Source organism: Podarcis erhardii (genome assembly GCF_964252035.2).
Source record: "Podarcis erhardii genome assembly, chromosome: 5".
NCBI lineage: Eukaryota > Metazoa > Chordata > Lepidosauria > Squamata > Lacertidae > Podarcis > Podarcis erhardii.
In genome coordinates, this window is record NC_138509.1 from 72,674,759 (window position 1) to 72,696,173 (window position 21,415).

Genomic DNA, 21,415 nt, shown 5'->3' on the forward strand with positions numbered 1-21,415 from the left:
TTTTCCAGGCCCTGAATGCCTGCTTCTATTTCATTAAATAAAAAAGGGAGACCTCATCTTGATGGCATACTTCTGGATTAAAAGGGATGCTTTTTTGCTTTTTTTAACAGAACTGAAACAGTACTAAGCCCGTGTGACTGATTAAGCAATGCAATTTTCAAACATATTCAAGAAAGCCTCTTTTACAGGGCAACTATAAAATGAAGCACCTGGGACTGTCAGGCAAGTAACAGCCTGGCTGAAACAGAACTTCTTCTCTAGTCCCTGCACCACCTTGAAATCTTCTCCAGAGGTTTGGACGAAAACCCCTGCACATGCAAAGATTAGTTAAAAACTAATATTCTGACCCCAAATATGACCCATAGAGCACAAGTAAAACATGAACATCAGATCTTTTGGGATTTTTCTTGGGGTTGAAGAGTTGTTGTTTTCAATGCAAGATAGCTTGGGGTCTTTTGGGGGGGCTGACAAGCAGCTCATATTGAATGTTACAAATAAATAAGGAGTGGTGCAACTCCATGCCAGTCAATGTCCCGCTCCACACTTTCTTTTTTTACTTCTAACTATGATAGAATCATAGAATTGTAGAGTTGGACGGCCCCCTAAGGATCATCTAGTCCAACCCCCTTGTAATTCAAGAATATGCAGCAGTCCTACAGGGGAATTGAACCTGCAGCCATGGTGTTATCAGGCCCACACTCTAACCAACTGAGTGTGTCAATCATATTTTGAATTTCACCAAAATCTTAAAAATTCCATTCCACCATAATCTTAAAAAGAAATGGTGTTTCCAAGTTAAAATGTCAAGATTACAAATAGCTCTGGCTGCGTATGTTTCAACACAGCTTCACAAGCTATCAGATCTTTTTTTTTAAATAAGCAAGCACAGCCTTAACTCTGGCTGTGAGCCACCTGTGTAAGGTGAGCCAGGTGTGTTCATGGGCTTAATAATATGTATCACTCTAGAAATGGCAACAAAACATACATTGCTCAACTTGTTCTGTGCCTTCAACTGGTACTGGCATAGGTGTAAAGCCACAAAGGACAGTGAGGCCATCTGAAATCGATAGAAAGAAGATTCACTGATGCACAACCTATTCTGACTCCTCTAACACAGCGCAGCAAGGCCGGATCTAGACACATAAATAAAACATTTCAGGAAAATGCGTATTCACGTTGGCAAAAGACGGAACTCTACAGTGCCATCTGATGGCAGTGTTGTGACATATTTAAAATGTTTTTCTTTACTAATGTTGCTGAGTTTGAACTCTCTCTAAGGCAGTGTTTCCCAACCGGTGTTCCGCGGCACACTAGTGTGCCACGGGACGTCGGCTGGTGTGCCGTGGGAGGGAGGCGGGCGAGTCGGGCGGCGAGAGGTGGGGCGGCGGCGGCGGCGAGCACACGCGGGGCGGGGAGCGAGCTCCCTCCCACATCCCATCGCCCCGTGCTCCGCGCTGGTGTCCGCAAGCCTTGCGCACCCGGGGGATCTCCCCCCGGGAGCGCAAGGCTTGTGGGCAGCAGCCTGCAGCGCGGAGCACGGGGCGCCCTCCGGAGGACGCCCCGTGCTCCACGCAGGTGTCCGCAAGCCTTGCGCACCCGGGGGATCTCCCCCCAGGAGCGCAAGGCTTGAGGGCAGCAGCCTGCAGCGCGGAGCACGGGGCGCCCTCCGGAGGACGCCCCGTGCTCCATGCAGGTGTCCGCAAGCCTTGCGCACCCGGGGGATCTCCCCCCGGGAGCGCAAGGCTTGCGGGCAGCAGCCTGCAGCGCGGAGCACGGGGCGCCCTCCGGAGGACGCCCCGTGCTCCGCGCTGCTGTCGGCCAGCCTTGCGCACCCGGGGGATCTCTCCCCGGGAGCGCAAGGCTTGCGGGCGTCAGCTGGCAGCGCGGAGCACGGGGCGCCCTTCGGAGGACGCCCCGTGCTCCGCGCTGGTGTCGGCCAGCCTTGCGCACCCGGGGGATCTCTCCCCGGGAGCGCAAGGCTTGCGGGCGTCAGCTGGCAGCGCGGAGCACGGGGCGCCCTTCGGAGGACGCCCCGTGCTCCACGCAGGTGTCCGCAAGCCTTGCGCACCCGGGGGATCTCCCCCCGGGAGCGCAAGGCTTGCGGGCGTCAGCTGGCAGCGCGGAGCACGGGGCGCCCTTCGGAGGCCACCCTGTGCTCCGCGCTGGTGTTGGCAAGTCTTGCGCACCCGGGGGATCTCCCCCCGGGAGCGCAAGGCTTGCGGGCGGCAGCTGGCAGCGCGGAGCACGGGGCACCCTTCGGAGGACGCCCCGTGCTCCGCGCTGGTGTTGGCCAGCCTTGCGCACCCGGGGGATCTCCCCCCAGGAGCGCAAGGCTTGCGGGCGGCAGCTGGCAGCGCGGAGCATGGGGCGCCCTTTGGAGGACGCCCCGTGCTCCGCGCTTGTGTTGGCAAGCCTTGCGCACCCGGGGGGCGCATGGGGCGCCCTGAAACAGAGGGTTCCCCATGATGCGGACTGTAGCCTGCCGCCGGACGCGCGGGGCGCCCTGAAGCAGAGCGCCCCTCGCGCCAGGCAGACATGGGCCAGCCCCACAAGCTCGGGGGACAGCAGGGAGGCGCAGCACCGCCATCCCACTGTTCCCCGACCTGGTTTTTTGGGGGGGAAATAAAGGGAAAAAAAATTTCCTTTATTTCCCCCCTCAAAAAAGTAGGTGCGTCCTATGGGACGGAGCGTCCTATGGGACGAAAAATACGGTACTTACTATTTCATAATAAAGTAATTATAAAATACTTTCTTTGTGTTTATTTGACTCCTATTAAAGAGAGTTACTTTATATATAGTCAGTATAGGCACAGAGTTAATTTTTTAAACATTTTCTAATGGTGGTGTGCCTCGAGATTTTTTTCATGAAACAAGTGTGCCTTTGCCCAAAAAAGGTTGGGAAACACTGCTCTAAGGGATGGCTACCAACATGAATTTGACGAAACTGTGGGAGGCAGTGGAAAACAGGAGTGCCTGGCATGCTCTGGTCTATGGGGTCACGAAGAGTCGGACAAGACTAAATGACTAAACAACAACAAAATTAAAACATCAGCCCTATATTCATATGTGACTAAATGTATGAGCCCTGCTGTTTCAGTCCAGGAAGCCTGAAAGCTGGGTTTGAAAGCAGATGAGCACTTGTCTTGTTGATCTTAAGCATCAGGTATTCAGTGGTATACTGCCTCTGAGTCTGGAGGCTGCACAAAGCCATCATTACTAATAGCTGTTGATTGAGTTTCCTTTATCCCATGAGTTTCCTTTATCCCTCTAAGCCAGTGGAAATCAAAGCATATGAAAGCGAATCCCATAATAAATCAAGCCTGCATTGTGCAAAGGAGTGCTTTCTCTTGCCTCACCTGGCTCTATTGCTTTTCAATTTCACTGGATGATCCCTGGCATTATGAGACAGGGGATGGGGGAAAGTTATCCCCAACCAATTTTTCCTAAACATTTACCATCTCCTCCCCTGCTGAGTCACTTTCCCCCTTAAATGTAAAAAAAGCCCCAGGTGCTGCAGCTTTTTCATGGAGGACATTTGGATCATTTGGGGGGGGGGGGCTTTCTGGTTCTTTTTGGAACATTATACCATCATTTGGGGATGGGCTGAACGAAATGTATGCAGCATTCCAAATGTGGCTGCATCGCAAACTTATATAAAGGCATGGTACTGGCAGCTTTTCTGTCAGCCCTTTTCCTAATAATCCCTGGCATGGAATTTGTTTTTTCAATGTGGCCACATGCTGAGTGAACAATTTCATCGAGCCACCCTCTGCAGAGCTACGCCACTTCTTCCTCAGCAAACTTTGCTCTTTTGTATGCTTAGTAATTTTATCTTTAATCATGCTTCCCACTAATAAACCCGGAATGAACATTTAAGCGAACCAACCTGTAATGGATTCCCATATATCCCTTTTAAAAAGCTGGCATTGGCTGAATTAGCACATCCCAATATACATAAACTGCGGCACAAGGCAATGGTGATCAGTTTACTCTTCCCCTTTCCTTCCCACTCATCTGCAGAGAAAACAAACCATGATCACCGACTGAGTGTTACATCCAAACCAGAGATTGTAGCTTGCTCTGCTCAAATGAACCACAGTTGGTAAACCAAGAACTACCACGTTTTGGGTGGTGGGTTTTTGTTTTTTGGTTTTTTGGGAGTAAAACAAACCACAACCCCTGGTTCACACATAAGGCTAAGACAGTTTATTGCTTCCCAACACGAATGGGAAGGAGCAAAGCAGGCATGATAAATTAATGCATAGTAAACCATAGAGGGACGCGGGTGGCACTGTGGGTTAAACCACAGAGTCTAGGGCTTGCCGATCAGAAGGCTGGCGGTTCAAATCCCCACGACGGAGTGAGCTCCTGTTGCTCGGTTCCTGCTCCTGCCAACCTAGCAGTTCAAAAGCACGTCAAAGTGCAAGTAGATAAATAGGTACCACTCCAGCGGGAAGGTAAACGACGTTTCCGTGCGCTGCTCTAGTTCGCCAGAAGCGGCTTAGTCATGCTGGCCACATGACCCGGAAGCTGTACGCCGGCTCCCTTGGCCAATAAAGTGAGATGAGTGCTGCAACCCCAGAGTCGGCCACGACTGGACCTAATGGTCAGGGGTCCCTTTACCTTCACCTTTAAACCATAGAATGGTAGAGTTGGAAGGGATCACAGGGGTCACCTGGTCCAACCCCCCGCAATGCAATACTCATCCAATCTGAAACCCTATCAGACCCTGCTTAGCTTTGCAAATGTGCTATCAGTTTTATTGCTGCACCACTAGGAGGATCTGCAACTTATCATGACATGCAAATACAGCCATTATGCTGGCTACATTTCAGACTTTCAGCAACAAGGCCAATTTTTATGGCAAGCTGCATATTTTTCTTAGAAGGTCAGCATTTTCATATTTCAGCTCTTTATGAACCCTGGGTAGATGCCATCTGGATCCACTGACTTGTTAATTTTGTAGTCTACTTATAAGCCCCAGAACTTCATGTCTCTTCACTTCTCCTTCAGTTCCTCAGCTACCCTCCCCGGAAATAGATGCTTCAGGTGTGGATTATCTTCCACAATGAAATCCAAAGGAAGTAATACACAGTGTTCAGCTCCTTTGCAATCTCTCTGTCCTACAGCTGAGGCCAGAGGTCAGTACAAAATGCAACCTAGGCAAGATGGACAACAACTGAACACCTGCCTCTAATTTGCACTCTGATTATCTATGCATTCCTAGCTAATAAGATATTGTTTCTATAACCACCTGCAGTTCTGCTCCTAAACTATCAAGCTAAACTCTACACATACAGCTTGTTATCGGTTTGATGCCACAGGCAATTATTCCATTAAGAAAACAGCCTCCGGCATATCCCACTTCTTTATAATTTATAATGGGGTTGAAATTGAACAGCATAGGAATAAAATAATTTGAGAGCACAAGCCTGGCCACATGGAGAGAAAGTTATTGCCTACCCAGATTCTGCAGATATAGAACAATAGTTTTGCTGGCTCTAAATGCTTGACATAGGAAGCTGCCACACCAGGTCAGACTATTTGGCAATCTAATGCCAGCAGTGGGCAACATTTTCTTCTCTCAAGAATGCCACAAGCAAACTCTGGGCAGGGCCAAAGCAAAACATTCCTTTATCTCTCTCTTTCTGCCATTCTGTTCTCTCTCTCGACACATTCACACCATACATCTAAAGCACTATGACAGCACTTTTATGGCTTCTCCCCAAGAATTCTGGGAGCTGTAGTTTAAGGGTATTGAGAGTTGTTAGGAATCTTTATTCCTCACACAGAGCTACAATTTTTAGAGTGGTTTTTAGCAATCACTTGATCTTCCCAGGCAACGTTGAGGCTGGCTACTACAAATATAGACACTGCTTTCCAATCACAGGCTCTGCTGGTAGGCTACATGAAGCCATGGAGCCCCTTAGACACGCAACATAGAATAATACAATCAAAGATGTGTTGAGTTGCAAAGGACCACGAGGGTCATCTAGTCCAACCCCCTGCAATGCAGGCATATTTTGCCCAAAATGGGGCTCAAACCCACAAAGCTGAGATTTCTCGTGCTACTCCTACCTATCGGCAATAAAATCCCATCTTCCCCAAGGAGCCTTAGGAGCAATGTCACGCTTTACAAGTGAACCCTAAAATCCCCAAATGAACAGACGCAAAAGATATGCAATGGACAAGAGAGATATGCATTCCATTATGACACACAACAGTCCTCACAAACAAGGTCCTTATGAACAGCTCAGGACACTAAGGGACATTATAGCTATTTGAATTTCATAGAATATTACAGGATTCAGATCAGAAGTATTCTTCAAGGACATGCCATGGACCACCTGAACCAAGCCCACAGGCCACAGGTGGCCCATGGACCAGAGTTTAGGAACCCCTGGAACAGGTGAAGGGTGAGCTACAAACATGTTAAATAAATGAATATCTATTTTAGCTTATGCACTAAATTAAATAAATTAACTATTTAAATTATAGATCTGGACATTTTAGTAATAGTTCATACCTTACTTAAATCAAGGTAGGAAAACATTCAGTGCTTAACCTCTAAAAGCAAACGCTGCAAAGCTTGATTTACCTCCTCTGCTCCAACAATTGGCTGTATGCTCTCCCGTGATTAATCAATTTCACTACAAATTGCTCTCATAGTTCATGTTGTGAAAAAGGGACTTAACAACACTACATCATTAAGTATGATTTATGAGGCACGCTGGAAAGAGCCACTTACCAGAGCTTGCAAAGTGAGGCCACGATTAAATGGCATTTTTAGCTGTAATTTCTTAACAACTGGGTGCTTACAGCTTGGCAGTTAACCTACATATGGGAGAAACTGTTGGCTCATTCTGCCATGATGACCAGTTATGGAGCAGCTGATTATCTTAATACACCTGAGTTAAATGACACCAAGAAGCAGCTGACAAGAACTATGTCCCTATCTGGTGAACCCAGTCTTATTGGTATTGGCCACCAGCTTGCATGGTACAAGTAAGTCAGCATCCAGAGTTCTGTCTTGGCTCTGAAATTTTATATTTCAGCTCTACATTCTTGCAACATTCCAGTAGGACAGGCATAGGGAACCTGTGACTCTCCAGCGGTCACTGGACTCCAATTCCTATCAGCCCCCCCAGCCAGCATGATCAATGGTCACAGATGATGGAAGCTAAAGTCCAAGCACACATCTTTGCAGTTGTATAAGCTATAAATTCTTTGTACCTGTTGACGTAGGATTGTGCTAGGTATTGCCGCTCCTGCCCCCAATATCTAATATGTGCAAATTTTGCACAACCGGGCAGTTCCACAGTTGCATGTGCTCTGTCTCAAGTTGCTTACATACACCACAATCTTTTAAAAAAATTAATATTTGAATGCTGCCTTTCCAGTAAAAAAAAACATGCTTAAGGTGGCATACAACATGGGGGGAAATCACATAATTACAAACATAACAAAAGTAGTCATAAACAATAAATAAAACATTAAAAAGTGCACAACCAAATTGCACACTTTCCACACAAATCACAATAAATTTGGCTGATAAAATACTTGTGTGACAGGAGCAATGTCCCTCCTCCGCTGACTTAAAAAACACAGTAAGATTTAAGGACTTTAATTCTCTGGCAGCGATTTATGTCTATTATGCTACCACAACATTCATGCAGCAGCAATTTAATAAAATCATCCTTTGTGACACTGCTCTGGAGAAGCAGTTTATACCTCTCATTCCAGGTGGTGCAGCAAGTCATAACACCCAGACACAAGTTGCTTAAATCCAATTATTGCAACTTTACTGATTTGTGGATCCGATTATGTTTTATACTGCCTTAGAGTGATATGGTATCTTCACGTAAAGGGGCACGGATCATCATAGGGAGATGAATCGTTTCACTTTTAGGGCTTATCATGCAATTACATCTTTGCCAAGACAAGCAGAAGCACTTTTTCTATGATAGCAAGCACAGGAAGTTGTAAAATTTAAATTTAACTCAAGTGAATTTCAATAATGTCGAGGAGTGAAACTACATAGATGAGAGAATGCAGAATTCTAGAAGCCTGATCAACAACAACCTTCTCGTGCCGGAAATTGTTTCAACTACTACTTAAGGGAGGGGTAGCCAAATGTTGTTGTCCATTACCTCCAGCCAGCAAAACCAATGGTTAGGGATAAGAGGTGGTGTAGTCTTGCAACATCTGAAGGGTCACAGGTTCCTCACCCCTAACCTGACATCAATGATGTGAAAGGGACTAGCACATTAACCTTAAACAGATTCATGGAAATTGGTGGGACTTAAGAATTAAGTCCCCCTAAGTTCAACGGGACTTACTCTCTGGCAAGTGTTTTTCTTGGGATTGCAGCCTTGCACTGAAATGCCATAATGTCTACTTACTCAGAAATAAACCCCATTGAGTCCACTGAGGCAAATGAACATAGGATTGCAGTCTTAATGGCTCTGAATACAGTGGTACCTCGGGTTACATACTCTTCAGGTTACAGACTCCGCTAACCCAGAAATAGTACCTCGGGTTAAGAACTTTGCTTTAGGATGAGAACAGAAATCGTGCAGCAGCGGCACGGCGGCAGCAGGAGGCCCCATTAGATGAAGTGGTGCTTCAGGTTAAGAACAGTTTCAGATTAAAAATGGACCTCCAGAACGAATTAAGTACTTAACCCGATGTACCACTGTACAGCTGTTCAAGATTTGAACTGAAGTACAGTAGTTAATAAGCACAATATGCCGTATCTCAGTCTCGCTGCATACATTATGTTTTTCATGTGTACACACAGTGCATGTGCTAAAACCATAATGCACAACAAAGGCATGTGCGTGCTTTGGCAGACACAGACATGGACACAAAACACACATAAATACACCAGTGAGATAGTGCTTGCTTAGGGCTCCCTACAATCTGAAATAAGTGGGAAGGTTCTTGATCCTATTAACAAGCTAGCGATTAACAGCCTCCTTGAGCTCTTTATAGGCATCTCATGGTTTTATCTTCTGTTTACCTCTGGAGTTGTTTTACTACAAAGCTAATTTTCTTTCGCTTTAAGGAATTGTGATGGAATGATGAAAGAGAGATCTCACTGGTTATAAGCAAATGCAGTTTGTTAGTCTTTAAACTGCCTTTTCAAATATTGGTTTGTCAAAATGAAAAAGCTAAATCATATTGAAAAAGGAAGCCATTAAAAAGCCTGCAGCAACCATATCTCATTTTTCTCCTTATCAGTTTTGTTCTCACAGTGGAAACTGACTCTTAATTTACACCCTCTGCTGTTCAAATATGAGACATGTTTTGCAAAACACACAGGACTGCTGCCCTTGTATTCTGTTCAGCTACTTGCAGTGTGTATGAATGAGACAGATGCTGTCCATTAAGAAGGGATGAAGAGGCTTGAAGATGTCCGGTTGTTTATTTTTAACCGCACCTCCAAGACACCATTAACCTTGCATAACGATTTTATATATTTGCTAGATGAGCTGGGTTAGCCTAAAGCAGTGAAAACTGTTTCATTAGCCAAAAGGATACACCATAAATCCATTGCTTCTTGTGGCAGTTGTGCTCACAACCTGTGTATGTAGGTCAGAGAGAGATGTATGTAGGCCAGCAACAATATATTGTGTGGAACAAAACTAAACGGTAATGAACATTAACATTGCATTTTATATGCATTAGAAAGTGCCTGGCTTCCTATCTGTGTCCTTAATACTGTTTGCACAAAACATTTAAGGCGAAAAACAGATTATCACAAAATCACAAGGGTGTTGTCGTTTTAAGAAAATACTCAAAAGGACACACTCTGCGATGTTGACTTTGAAAACCTAGATCACTTCCACCTGCTTAATTCTGAATGACACATTAAACCATGCATTCCCTTAGAGCCCCAAGAAAACATTATTGCTGCAGTGCCCTGCACACCTGGGAATGTGTGTGCTACTAAAACTCAACACAAGAGATTGTTTACATGGCGATGGCTAGCTTTTGAAAGCAATGCTGCTTATGGTTTCTACGTCAAATAAAAAATGTGACACAGATAAATAACCAGGGTAGTATCCTATCAGTTCCTATTACCAAAATGCCACTCACACATTTTTTTAACGCTGAGACTTGAAAGCAAGAAGAGAACTTGATGGCATTTCAGGTGTGTGTTTGGTGTTGTCATTTTTGCCTGCCCAGTTTTAAAGCACATCAAAATTCACTTTAACATCACTCTGGCACATGGGCATATCATTAGAGCAGTCTCAAAAGGAGTGCTCCAGGAGAAAGCCAATCCCATTCATGGAAATAATTTCGCAGGAAGATCACAGACAGACACCCCCCCCCCCAAAAAGACGCATTACTAGGAAAGCTGTCCTCTGCTAGTATTCTCTGATACCTCATGCAAGGCAAGAAGCAATTTTCCAACCTAATTATTATTCATTTCCTGGAGGGCTCACCTCCTCATAGAGAACATTCTCAACAAACATATCACATGTAACAACCACGGCTTTGCTCAACTGTTCCGAATTCCTTCCATTTCCACGTGCTCTGCAGCCAAGAGTCACATTTCCCTCAAGCCTCTGAAAAGCAAAGCTTCCTCCTGCATTTATAAGCAACATGATCAACCATGAATGAAACACAGCTCTTCTAATGATGCGTCCCACTTGTAATGCCAGGCTGGGTGTTTCGCGTGTGAACGCTCGCTCGCGTGTTCAGGAAGGATTTCGACGCAGGCGAACAGCAAGAACGTTATTTATCAGCAGTGTCTTCCTAACGCGCTGGAGATGAGGAAGGAAGAAAAGGCTGAGTTGGGCAGCAGCTAGTTTAAAATTCGGAAGATGGCCGAGCTTTCGATGCTCCCCCCCCCCCCACACCTTTAATTCCCGCTCGTCATTCTGCACAAAACACACAGACACACACTCAAGCACAACTCCTGCGACCGTCCCATGAACGCATGGAGCCCTTACCGTCCCTTCGCAAGCTGATCTCCGTCACGGATCTCCAAATGCGCCCTTGAAGAACGCCTCAGGCAGCGCGCAAGACACTTGAGCACTTCAGCGTGCGTGTGTGTGTGTGTGTGTGTGAATCTGCGTGTCTTGCGTGTTTTTAAAGTCAAACCCTCCTCCGGAGCTGCTGGCCAGGAGTGGCGAGAGGGAGGCGAGCTTCTCCCCAAGCCAGCCACCCTCACCCCGGGAGGAGGGCACGGGGCAGCAGCGGATCCAGCGGCTGCTGCTGCTCCTCCTCGGGCGCCCTAGAGGGAGGGTCCCCCGCGCGCAGGCAGCTCGGCAGAAAGGGCTACAAAGCGGGAAGAAGCGAGAGGTGGGCTCGGGCGCGGAGGAAAGCGCGGCTTCTTACCTCGAAGGGACCTTCAGCGTGGAATTCCCAGCCATTAGCAGGGCGGGATGCTCTTCCGCAGAGGGAGGAGGAGACGCAAAGGCAGACCGCGCTCCGCCACTTCTGGTAGTCCCCCCCGTCCTACTTGGCCGGCTTTAGTACGCGGTACACCACAGCCCTGCCCTTTGCCGCCCTCTCCGCGCCCGCCTCCTTTTCAGGCTCTCCCTCCCGCGAATAGGAGGAGGCAGAAGGAGCCGCATGGGAGTCGCTCGCTTCTGGCGCCAAGAGCCGCTCTGGAGGCTGCTGGTGGCTGAGGGAAGAGCTTGAAGGCCAGTGGGACACCCAGATTCAGATCCCCACTCCGGCCCTCCAAGCTCACTGGGTGTGACCTTGTGGGTCAGCCACGATGGTTAGGGCAGTTCACACGTTACGCTGAGACGTGCGAGGAGCCTGTAGGCATGTACGAGTGTCGTCCTTAAGGGTGTTTAAGCGTTACTTCCGACGAGCCTGCAGTGGGCGTGCAGCAGCTCGCTGACAGTTTTACAGTTTGTTGTTGTTTAGTCGTTTAGTCGTGTCCGACTCTTCGTGACCCCATGGACCAGAGCACGCCAGGCACTTCTGTCTTCCACTGCCTCCCGCAGTTTGGCCATCTCATCCTCTGTCGTCCCCTTCTCCTTGTGCCCTCCATCTTTCCCAACATCAGGGTCTTTTCCAGGGAGTCTTCTCTTCTCATGAGGTGGTCAAAGTATTGGAGCCTCAGCTTTCAGGATCTGTCCTTCCAGTGAGCACTCAGGGCTGATTTCCTTCAGAATGGCTAGGTTTGATCTTCTTGCAGTCCATGGGACTCTCAAGAGTCTCCTCCAGCACCATAATTCAAAAGCATCAATTCTTTGGTTATCAGCCTTCTTTATGGTCCAGCTCTCACTTCCATACATCACTACTGGGAAAACCATAGCTTTAATTATACGGACCTTTGTTGGCAAGGTGATCTCTCTGCTTTTTAAGATGCTGTCTAGGTTTGTCTTTGCTTTTCTCCCAAGAAGCAGGCGTCTTTTAATTTCGTGACTGCTGTCACCATCTGCAGTGAGTTTTACAATTACTCACATGCAAACATTCAGTGAGTGTGCGGTCGTCGTGCTTGTATACACAATAGCTGAGCCGTGCAAATCGACAAGTGTACACACTTTTGTACAAACACTTCTGTGGTGTGTGTGTGTGAAAGTGACATGGAGAAAGGGGGCTGTGAAAAGTTTCACTCCTGATGCTAGAACTCATCCAACTTGGATAGCTTTAAAAGGCGATGAGGCAAACTCGTAAAGGATAAGGGTCATCAATGGTTACCAGGCAAAATGGCTATCCTCTGCTTCCACAGCTGGAGGCCGTAATGCTTCTGAAAACCAGTTTCTGGAAACCACAGGAAGGGAGAGTGTTCTCGTATGTGGGTTTTGTTTTAAAGTTTCCAACAGGAATCTGGTTGGCCACTGTGAAAGCAGGATGCTGGACTAGATGGGTCATTTGCCTGATCCAGCATGCTCTTTTTAGGTTACTGTGTACAGGGATCTTGTGCCTCTGTGTCCAGTGCAACATGAACAAGTCTATTGCGAATGATTACATGTAGTTAAAAGGGACGCGGGTGGCGCTGTGGGTTAAACCACAGAGCCTAGGACTTGCCAATCAGAAGGTTGGTGGTTCGAATCCCCGCAACGGGGTGAGCTCCCGTTGCTCGTTCCCTGCTCCTGCCAACCTAGCATTTCGAAAGCATGTCAAAGTGCAAGTAGATGAATAGGTACCGCTCCGGTGGGAAGGTAAACGACGTTTCCGTGCACTGCTCTGGTTCGCCAGAAGCGGCTTAGTCATGCTGGCAATATGACCTGGAAGCTGTACACCGGCTCCCTCAGCCAATAAAGCGAGATGAGTGCCACAACCCCAGAGTCGGTCACGACTGGACCTAATGGTCAGGGTTCCCTTTACCTTTACCTTTACACGTGGTTAATTTAAAAGTCGACATGTGGACTAAAGGGCTTGAGAAAATGGAGTATGGATTCTGTGTAATGCTGTACACATGTTGAATATACAGTACCAGTGTATGACTGCACCTCTAATCCTCAGTTATGCAGCTCACCATCTTTTAGCCTAACCTACCTTACAGGCTTGTTGTAAGGATGAAATTGGGGGGGATGGACCATGTACACCACCTGGAGCTCATTGGCAGAAAAAAGATGGTAAAATAAATGTAATATAGTATAAATAATAAATGCCCAAACTGGGTGGCTGGCTGGCTGGTGTGTGTGTGTGTGTGTGTGTGTGTGTGTGTGTGTGTGTAAAACTAGGAGGCACTGGACTTAGTTGTACCTGGATGAAGTTGGGTGTCATTTCTATTGTTGGAGAGAGACACAATACAGTTCTTGTCTGTCTTCCTAACCGGTGCATCTTTCAAGCCCTCCGTAACAATTTCCTTGAGCAAAATGAAGGAAAGGCTCAAAAGGATTATGGCCCTTTGTCGAATGTGGACAGAATTGGCTAGATGAATGATATGAAATGAATGTGTGTAGGAATGAAACTATAAGGTAGCAAAGGGTATCTTGCTCAGCCCTTGTATGTAACAGGGAGGGGGGAAAGCACCACTGAACTCAGTTAGATCCCCCCCACCTCCAAATAAGCACACATGGGGTCAGGCTACACTTACAGACCCTCCAAGTGTCCTTATTTTCCAGGGACATCCCTGATTTAGAAAAGCCGTCCCAGTTTCTGATTTGATCCTGTAATGTCCCGCTTTTCCTCAGGATGTCCCTATTTTCATTGGAGAAATGTTGGAGGGTATGAAGTTATCTGACCCCCGAGCCGTCTCAAAGCAATCCTATATAGGGAAGGTTTTTTAAATGTTTACTATTTTATTATGTTTTCATATGTGTTGGAAGCTGCCCAGAGTGGCTGGGGCAACCCAGTAAGATGTGTGGGGTATAAATAGTAAAATTATCCTTATGGAATGGGACATCCCTATTTTCATCAGAGAAATGTTGAAGGATATGCATTTAGGTGCTTTAATTATAGTACATTACATTTTGTACTATATGAATAAAGGAGGACAGAGAGGGGAAAGAGTTAATTATAGTACAGTTGGGGAATACAAATGCCAAATGGCTTTTATTTCCCAAAGAAATAAAATCCTCTTTCTGGGTTCCTTGGTTCTGGTAGATTTGTTTAATTCTTTCAATGTAAATAGTGTAAATTGTGACATATTGTTATTGAATGTACTGTATAATTCTACTCAATAGGAGGAGGAGGAGGAGGAGTTTGGATTTGATATCCCGCCTTTCACTCCCCTTCAGGAGTCTCAAAGCGGCTAACATTCTCCTTTTCCTTCCTCCCCCACAACAAACACTCTGTGAGGTGAGTGGGGCTGAGAGACTTCAAAGAAGTGTGACTGGCCCAAGGTCACCCAGCAGCTGCATGTGGAGGAGCGGAGACGCGAACCCGGTTACCCAGATTACGAGACTACCGCTCTTAACCACTACACCACACTGGCTCTCTCAATACTTGGTGTATGCTCTGTTTCTATTGCAGCCATGTCAGTACTACCCAATAAAAGCTGCAGAAAAACACAGGCCTTGCTGAGCCCTTGCACACATAGCCTTTGCGATCATTTGAAGCCATTGGGACTTCTGTGACATGCAATGGGATCCTGACAGGACTGCAGGCAACAATTTAAAGCTTTGCACAATAGGATATATTCAATATATACTCCCATTTAGAAGTGGGGGGGGGAGATGCCCTGCAGAGAACTGCCAATATTTTGAGACTTAATTTCTTTGAAAAGCCATGCTGCAGCTGGATTCCCATTCTTGCAACTTAATTATCAGTTTCTTAACAATGGCAGATGTTTCTGAAAGCCTGAAAACTCAGATCGTGACAAAACTATTAAAACTGCTAGACTGACATTTGGGCACAGTTCAGTCTGACTGAAATGACAAAAAGCATGTGGATGTTGACATGTGGGGCAACATTTGTAAGTGCCTAAAATCCAGTGTGTGTAGTAGGCCCAGATTGCAAAATCCATCTCCAGAATAAAATCCAGGGGTCACCTGTGCAATGTGGGTTTATCTGAACTGAAATTTATGCGCATATCCTCTATTTGAATGCTAGGCTCATCAAATGAACATCTGGTGACATCAGAGGTCAGACGAGCGGAGGAAAGGAAGGCATGGTCTCACTCCCCAACCCGCAAAGGCAAGTGACTGGGTTTCACCTGGCCTTGCCTAATGTGAAACATAAGAAGAGCCTGTAGGATCAGGCCAATGTGCCAATGTCTCACAATGAGCCAACCAAATACGCATGTGAAACCAGAGGCAGGATCTGGGTGCAACAGCACTTTCCCCACCTGTGATTCACAGCATATTGCCTTCAATAGCCATTATGGCCAGAAGTCATAGCCATATTCTAGCTGCTCAACACAAAAGCCATTGGAACCTGCCAGCAAGGCTACAGCAAACAGTTTTGTTGTGCAACACAGCTTCTTTGCAGTTATCTTTCACACACTCTGTTTCACAGTCTCTATTTTTTATTCTTCCACAAAAGCACAAATAAATGCCCTTATACATATTTTTAAAAAACCAGCTGCGGTTAATGTGATTGGTAAGCAAGTGCTTCATTTTTGCTGGATCATGTGCATGTTACCATCCCCTTTCCTTTCTCCATTTCTCTGGCTTTTTTAGTTCATGCGGTATGAAACCTGCTGTCACGAAAGCTGCCATCTCCATCTGTAACATTGCTGATTGCTCTCATACAATAGCAGCTTTCCTCACAGGATTTCACCCGTTCATAATTGTTACGAATTGTTCATATTGAGGAAGCTAGGTCCAAAAGAAGCACAAAATGTAATATGGATGGTTTGTGGTTTTTTTGTTTTCTAAGTTATTTCTCTAAGGGTGGCACTGTGGGTTAAACCACAGAGCCTAGGGCTTGCCGATCGGAAGGTCGGAGGTTTGAATCCCCGCGACGGGGTGAGCTCCTGTTGCTCGGTCCCTGCTCCTGCCAACCTAGCAGTTCGACAGCACATCATAGTGCAAAAGTAGATAAATAGGTACCACTCCAGCGGGAAGGTAAACGGTGTTTCCGTGTGCTGCTCTGGTTCACCAGAAGCGGCTTAGTCATGCTGGCCACATGACCCAGAAGCTGTACGCCGGCTCCCTTGGCCTGTAGAGCGAGATGAGTGCCACAACCCCAGAGTCATCCGCAACTGAACCTAATGGTCAGGGGGTCCCTTTACCTTTAAGTTATTTCTCTAAGAAACAAAAGTGCCATTGGACAGCAAGAATCCTCTGCATCAATGCTAAAAGCTAATTTGGGATGTCTTTTTACTTGTGCACTGCCATGGCTTTCCTGTTCCTCCCAAATCTTTGTTATGTTTTTAACTACAAGTCTCAGCAAGAAATTCACCTACAACACATCCCCTTTCTTTATACTAGGAAGGGTCCAACAGAGGATTCTCAGCACCCTTACCAAGCTACAATTCACATGTTTCTTTGAGGAAAGGTGTTATATTTTAACTGGTATGTCTGTTTGTAGGGTAGATCTGCCTTTAAGAGTCAGAATTCCCCGTAGTTCTCAAATAGCTGTTCCCATTCTCTAGCTACTGGGCCACAATTCAGCTTTTTTGATAAATTGTGCAAGCCTGCAATCATTTTTTAATGAGTGCGTTTGTGATCTCAAGATTTGGTTTCGGTGTCTGGCAGGCAAAATTCAACTTCAGCTGCTTTGCTGTGCCATGATGAATGGAGGCGGCACATTTCCCTGTAATTGCAAAAAGCTACTTACGTGCTTTAAAAATGGTACTGATTTTATTTATGGTCTTATTTTTCCAGGTACATTGCTTGTTTGTAAAACATAATATGGCCAAAGTATTTCTAATAAATATGATGATGTAGGTTCAACTTTAGTTTTTTTGGTAAATGGGAAACATTTTTATGCTTACAGTCCCACCCCCGCCCCAAGATACTGTATTTTCTGATGGGAGTGTCTTTTCCCCACTTGGATTTGAATTTAGTTTAAAATGCCTTCAAGCGAAGTTAGAAACTGAATTGTTAGAACCAAAGACTAAGGTATTATCTAGAATGTATAACTTGCTGTTAAAATGGAATACACAAGACGAAATGGTTAAATCGGCTATGATAAAATGGGCACAGGACATTGGGCATAACATTATGTTTGAGGACTGGGAAAGGTTGTGGACCACTGGGCTGAACTTCACCGCATGTAATGCTCTGAAGGAAAATGTAATGAAAATGATATATAGATGGTACATGACCCCAGTTAAACTTGCCAAAATATACCATTCGTCTGATAATAAATGTTGGAAATGTAAAGAAAATGAAGGAACATTCTTTCACCTCTGGTGGACATGCCCTAAGGTGAAGGTCTTCTGGGAAATGATATATAATGAGCTGAAAAAGGTATTTAAGTATACCTTCACTAAGAAACCAGAGGCCTTCCTTCTGGGTATTGTCGGCCAGAAGGTGTTAAAGAAGGACCGAACATTTTTTATGTATGCAACAACGGCAGCAAGGATACTCATCGCAAAAAACTGGAAAACTCAAGATCTACCCACACTGGAAGAGTGGCAGATGCAACTGATGGACTATATGCAACTGGCCGAGATGACTGGCAGAATCCGTGACCTGGGAGAAGAGAAGATGGAGGAAGACTGGGAGAAATTCAAGAAGTATCTACAAAAACATTGTAATTTGGTTGAATGTTAAGAAGGATGCTAGATTATAAAAAATTGGCCACCACTAAATTAGATTTGAAATTTGATGATAAGTGAGGCTAAAGAAAATATAAAATTTTTTGGAAGAAGTGCTAGATCATATTTGAATGTGTGGACATGAGATTGTAAACAAGTTGATAATTTGTTTGGAAAAAACTTTTAACGATGTAAATGGGAGCGGGAGACGCGAGGGAGTCCAAAGAAGTGATGAAATTATGTTTGTGATAGAAGTAAGATTGTTTATTATTTGTGCATTTATATTTAAAAACTTTAATAAATATTTATAAAAAAATAAAATAAAATGCCTTCAAGAAGCCAATGAAAAAGCACACAAATAATAATAATACTTGCATTCAGATCTTGAAGATGAGCAATGAGTGGTCTCCATGCTCACACTGTTCCTCTGAAGGTGGACACCAACACCATAATGATACCTGTCTTCAAAGTGGATGGTTGTAGAGCACATACCTTTCCATGCCATTGATGTCCTTAAAGGTTTCAGCTGATGCCAAACATGGTAATTTGCCTCTTTGCAGAGACTAGTCTCTCCGAGGTTGTTACTCCAGTTCTCCAGAGATTGTACTGTGTGAACTATATCTTCTAGATTCAGATCAAGGCACTGTTTATGATCAATGAATTTTAAAAAGTCTTGATTGCTATGATCTAGGGCTGCATCCACAAGCATAAATATGGGAAATCAAGTTACATCTACTATATACTGTATTGTGGAAAGTTTGTCCGCTATACATTTGGACACTTTTTAATATATCGAAACAAAGTTGTGCATGATGTTCCAGAGATTAAGGAGCAGGTTGTTTCTATGTTTGGATACAATTAGATGCTATTTTGAATCAAGATAGTAGACTGAGCCTTTCAAAATGATACTCATTTTAACTAAATATTGCATAATGTCCTGGACATCAAGGAGTAGTTTCCCCCCTCTGTGTTTAGATACAATTGGAAACCATTATGAATCAAGGTGGCAAACTGAACCTTTCAAAACTACACTGATTTTAAACATTGATTTCAAAACTGCACTTTGTTTTGTTTTCCTGGAATTCCCAAACTGCTAGCATCGAACGTGTCCATAAGGCTGCATCCTCAAGCACAGATAGAGGAAATTCACAATTGAATTGGCACTGAAAAGTAAAAATCTTCCTATTTTATTATGGACTGCCACTTTAGATGTGACCAAACCAAGATTTCACTAAAAGCCAGTTTCTGAGGCAGGATTACAGTGCTAATTACTGCCTCCAGGAATGGATAGTGTATTAGTCATACTATGAAGCCACTGTTTCAATTCCTCAATAAGCACTTAAAATGACACACTAAAAAGGGCAAGTAACCTACTAGAAGTATGTGGAAGAATATGGAGAAGCCATATTTATTATGACTCCCCTTTTACCTACTTACAGCTGTTCTTTGCGTTCAACATGTGCAGTGCCCAGCACATCAATACAGATGGCAACAAGGGACACTTTTCAAAAACAATTGGTATTGTTTCTAGGCATCCAAGCCAGGACGGATTCCAATTGGTCATCCTGAGAGAGTTTGTTCCTGACCACAGCACGCTCTTTTAGTGTCAGTAAATTATCATAACCTGATTAAACTTTGATGACAGGGTTACTCTAGTAATGAGCCAGAGGCGTCCGTTGTCCCCGCTGGTTATCCATCACTGACAAACCCATCTGACTTCTGGACAGCTTAAATGCTGAAAACATATAGATAAGCCCTGTGGTATTGTAATGCTTCTCTCCCAAGCCTGAATGAGGATGGTACAGTTTATATCAACTTTGACAATATTACTAGGTTACAGAGCAACAAGGGTAGAGATCTAGCTGTGGTATGGAGTAGGGCTTTGTAAAAGTCTTGGATGGGCCATGCATTCCAGGCTATGATTTGAAGCCGCCATTTTGCTGAAGCTAAGTAGGTCCCTGTCCACTCAATGCCTGGCTGGGTAACCACCTAGGAACTGTGTGAATGCTGCTTTGGCTACAAATGTAAGAAAATAGAAACAGTCTGAGGCAAATAGCTCTACTTTGGAGACATCTGGACCACTTCTGAAGCCAAGACAACTCAGGTCCAGGTTCTTATGTTCTCTGCTGGCGTAGGCTAATGTAAAGCCCTGAGAGAGGTTATTCCAGGAAGGGGCTGAGCTGACTCATTACATGATGACAGGTGAGCCTCTTCAAGGTGAGCATTCGACCAATGCACTGCCCAAAATGTCCTCTTCTTTGTAGAAGAACCTCTGAATTTCATTATAGAGGGGGCGCTCGGAGAAGGTCCCCTCTTGCTATCTTGTCTTCCATGTAATATAATAGTGCTATTGGAATGAGATACAATATTCTGGAAAATATTTTTATTGATTAGAGTGTCCTTTCCACATACTTTCTTTTCTTAATCAGCTAGTTGTGCTTACTGTAAAGTCTCATTTAGTTCAATGGGGCTTACTACCAGGCAGTTGGATATAGCATCACAGCCATAAATTGCCAAGTATTAATAGAAGATTTGTTAGAGTCTATACAGTCTTTTTCTGTGTAAAGTTCTGCACATCTTAATAGGTCAAATGTCCTTGCTTTAGTGGAATCACTAGTTTCCAAAACTCTCTCCCTCAACCTGTTATGCTGAACTGAATGAATATACTCCAATAATGTTAATTGCCAAGTTTTGGTGTTTTCTGTTTTGTGGCTATTTAAATATGGAAGATTGGGATGGTGTCACAGATTCAATAAATTTAAAACATGAAGATAATCTCAAAAGTGGTGGGGCTTTGCTTACTTCTATACATTTTGAAGTATTTAAGAGTCTACTTTGTTAAGCAATAGCTACTCATGAAGCATTTTGGAATTCAAGTAATCCAAGTTGAAAGAACTATTTCACTAAATGAAAACATGTTAGTTAACGTTACTGCAATATCAGAATAACAGGAGCTGTTTCAAAATTGCTTAATTAAGCAAGATAAAAATCAGAAGAATTGATGCTTTTGAATTATGGTGCTGGAGGAGACTCTTGAGAGTCCCACGGACTGCAAGAAGATCAAACCTATCCATTCTGAAGGAAATCAGCCCTGAGTGCTCACTGGAAGGACAGATCCTGAAAGCTGAGGCTCCAGTACTTTGGCCACCTCATGAGAATGAGGCATCTAATCATAAGCCTGCATTTTTATCAAAGCTTATATTTCGATCAGGGCCTGTATCTTAAAAAGAGCTTAAAGATTTTCAAATGTTTCATGCCAGGCAGAAGACCAGCTGCCTAAAGAACCTTGGCAAGATGTTTATTCTCCTGGACAAGGGGGCCCCCTGATTTATAGCAGAAAACAATTCT

General features: G+C 44.8%; 1 protein-coding gene across 1 annotated transcript in view; it reads right to left on the reverse strand.

The window, feature by feature from the left end:
- Nucleotides 1-11,916, reverse strand: part of SPHKAP (SPHK1 interactor, AKAP domain containing) — a 79,590-nt gene extending 67,674 nt beyond the window's left edge. The window contains exon 1 of the mRNA XM_081861491.1: nt 11,350-11,916. Within this exon, the coding sequence (XP_081717617.1) occupies nt 11,350-11,384 (35 nt within the window). The 5' untranslated portion in view covers nt 11,385-11,916. The remainder of the gene's footprint in view (nt 1-11,349) is intronic.
- Between the last annotated feature and the right edge of the window lie 9,499 nt (nt 11,917-21,415).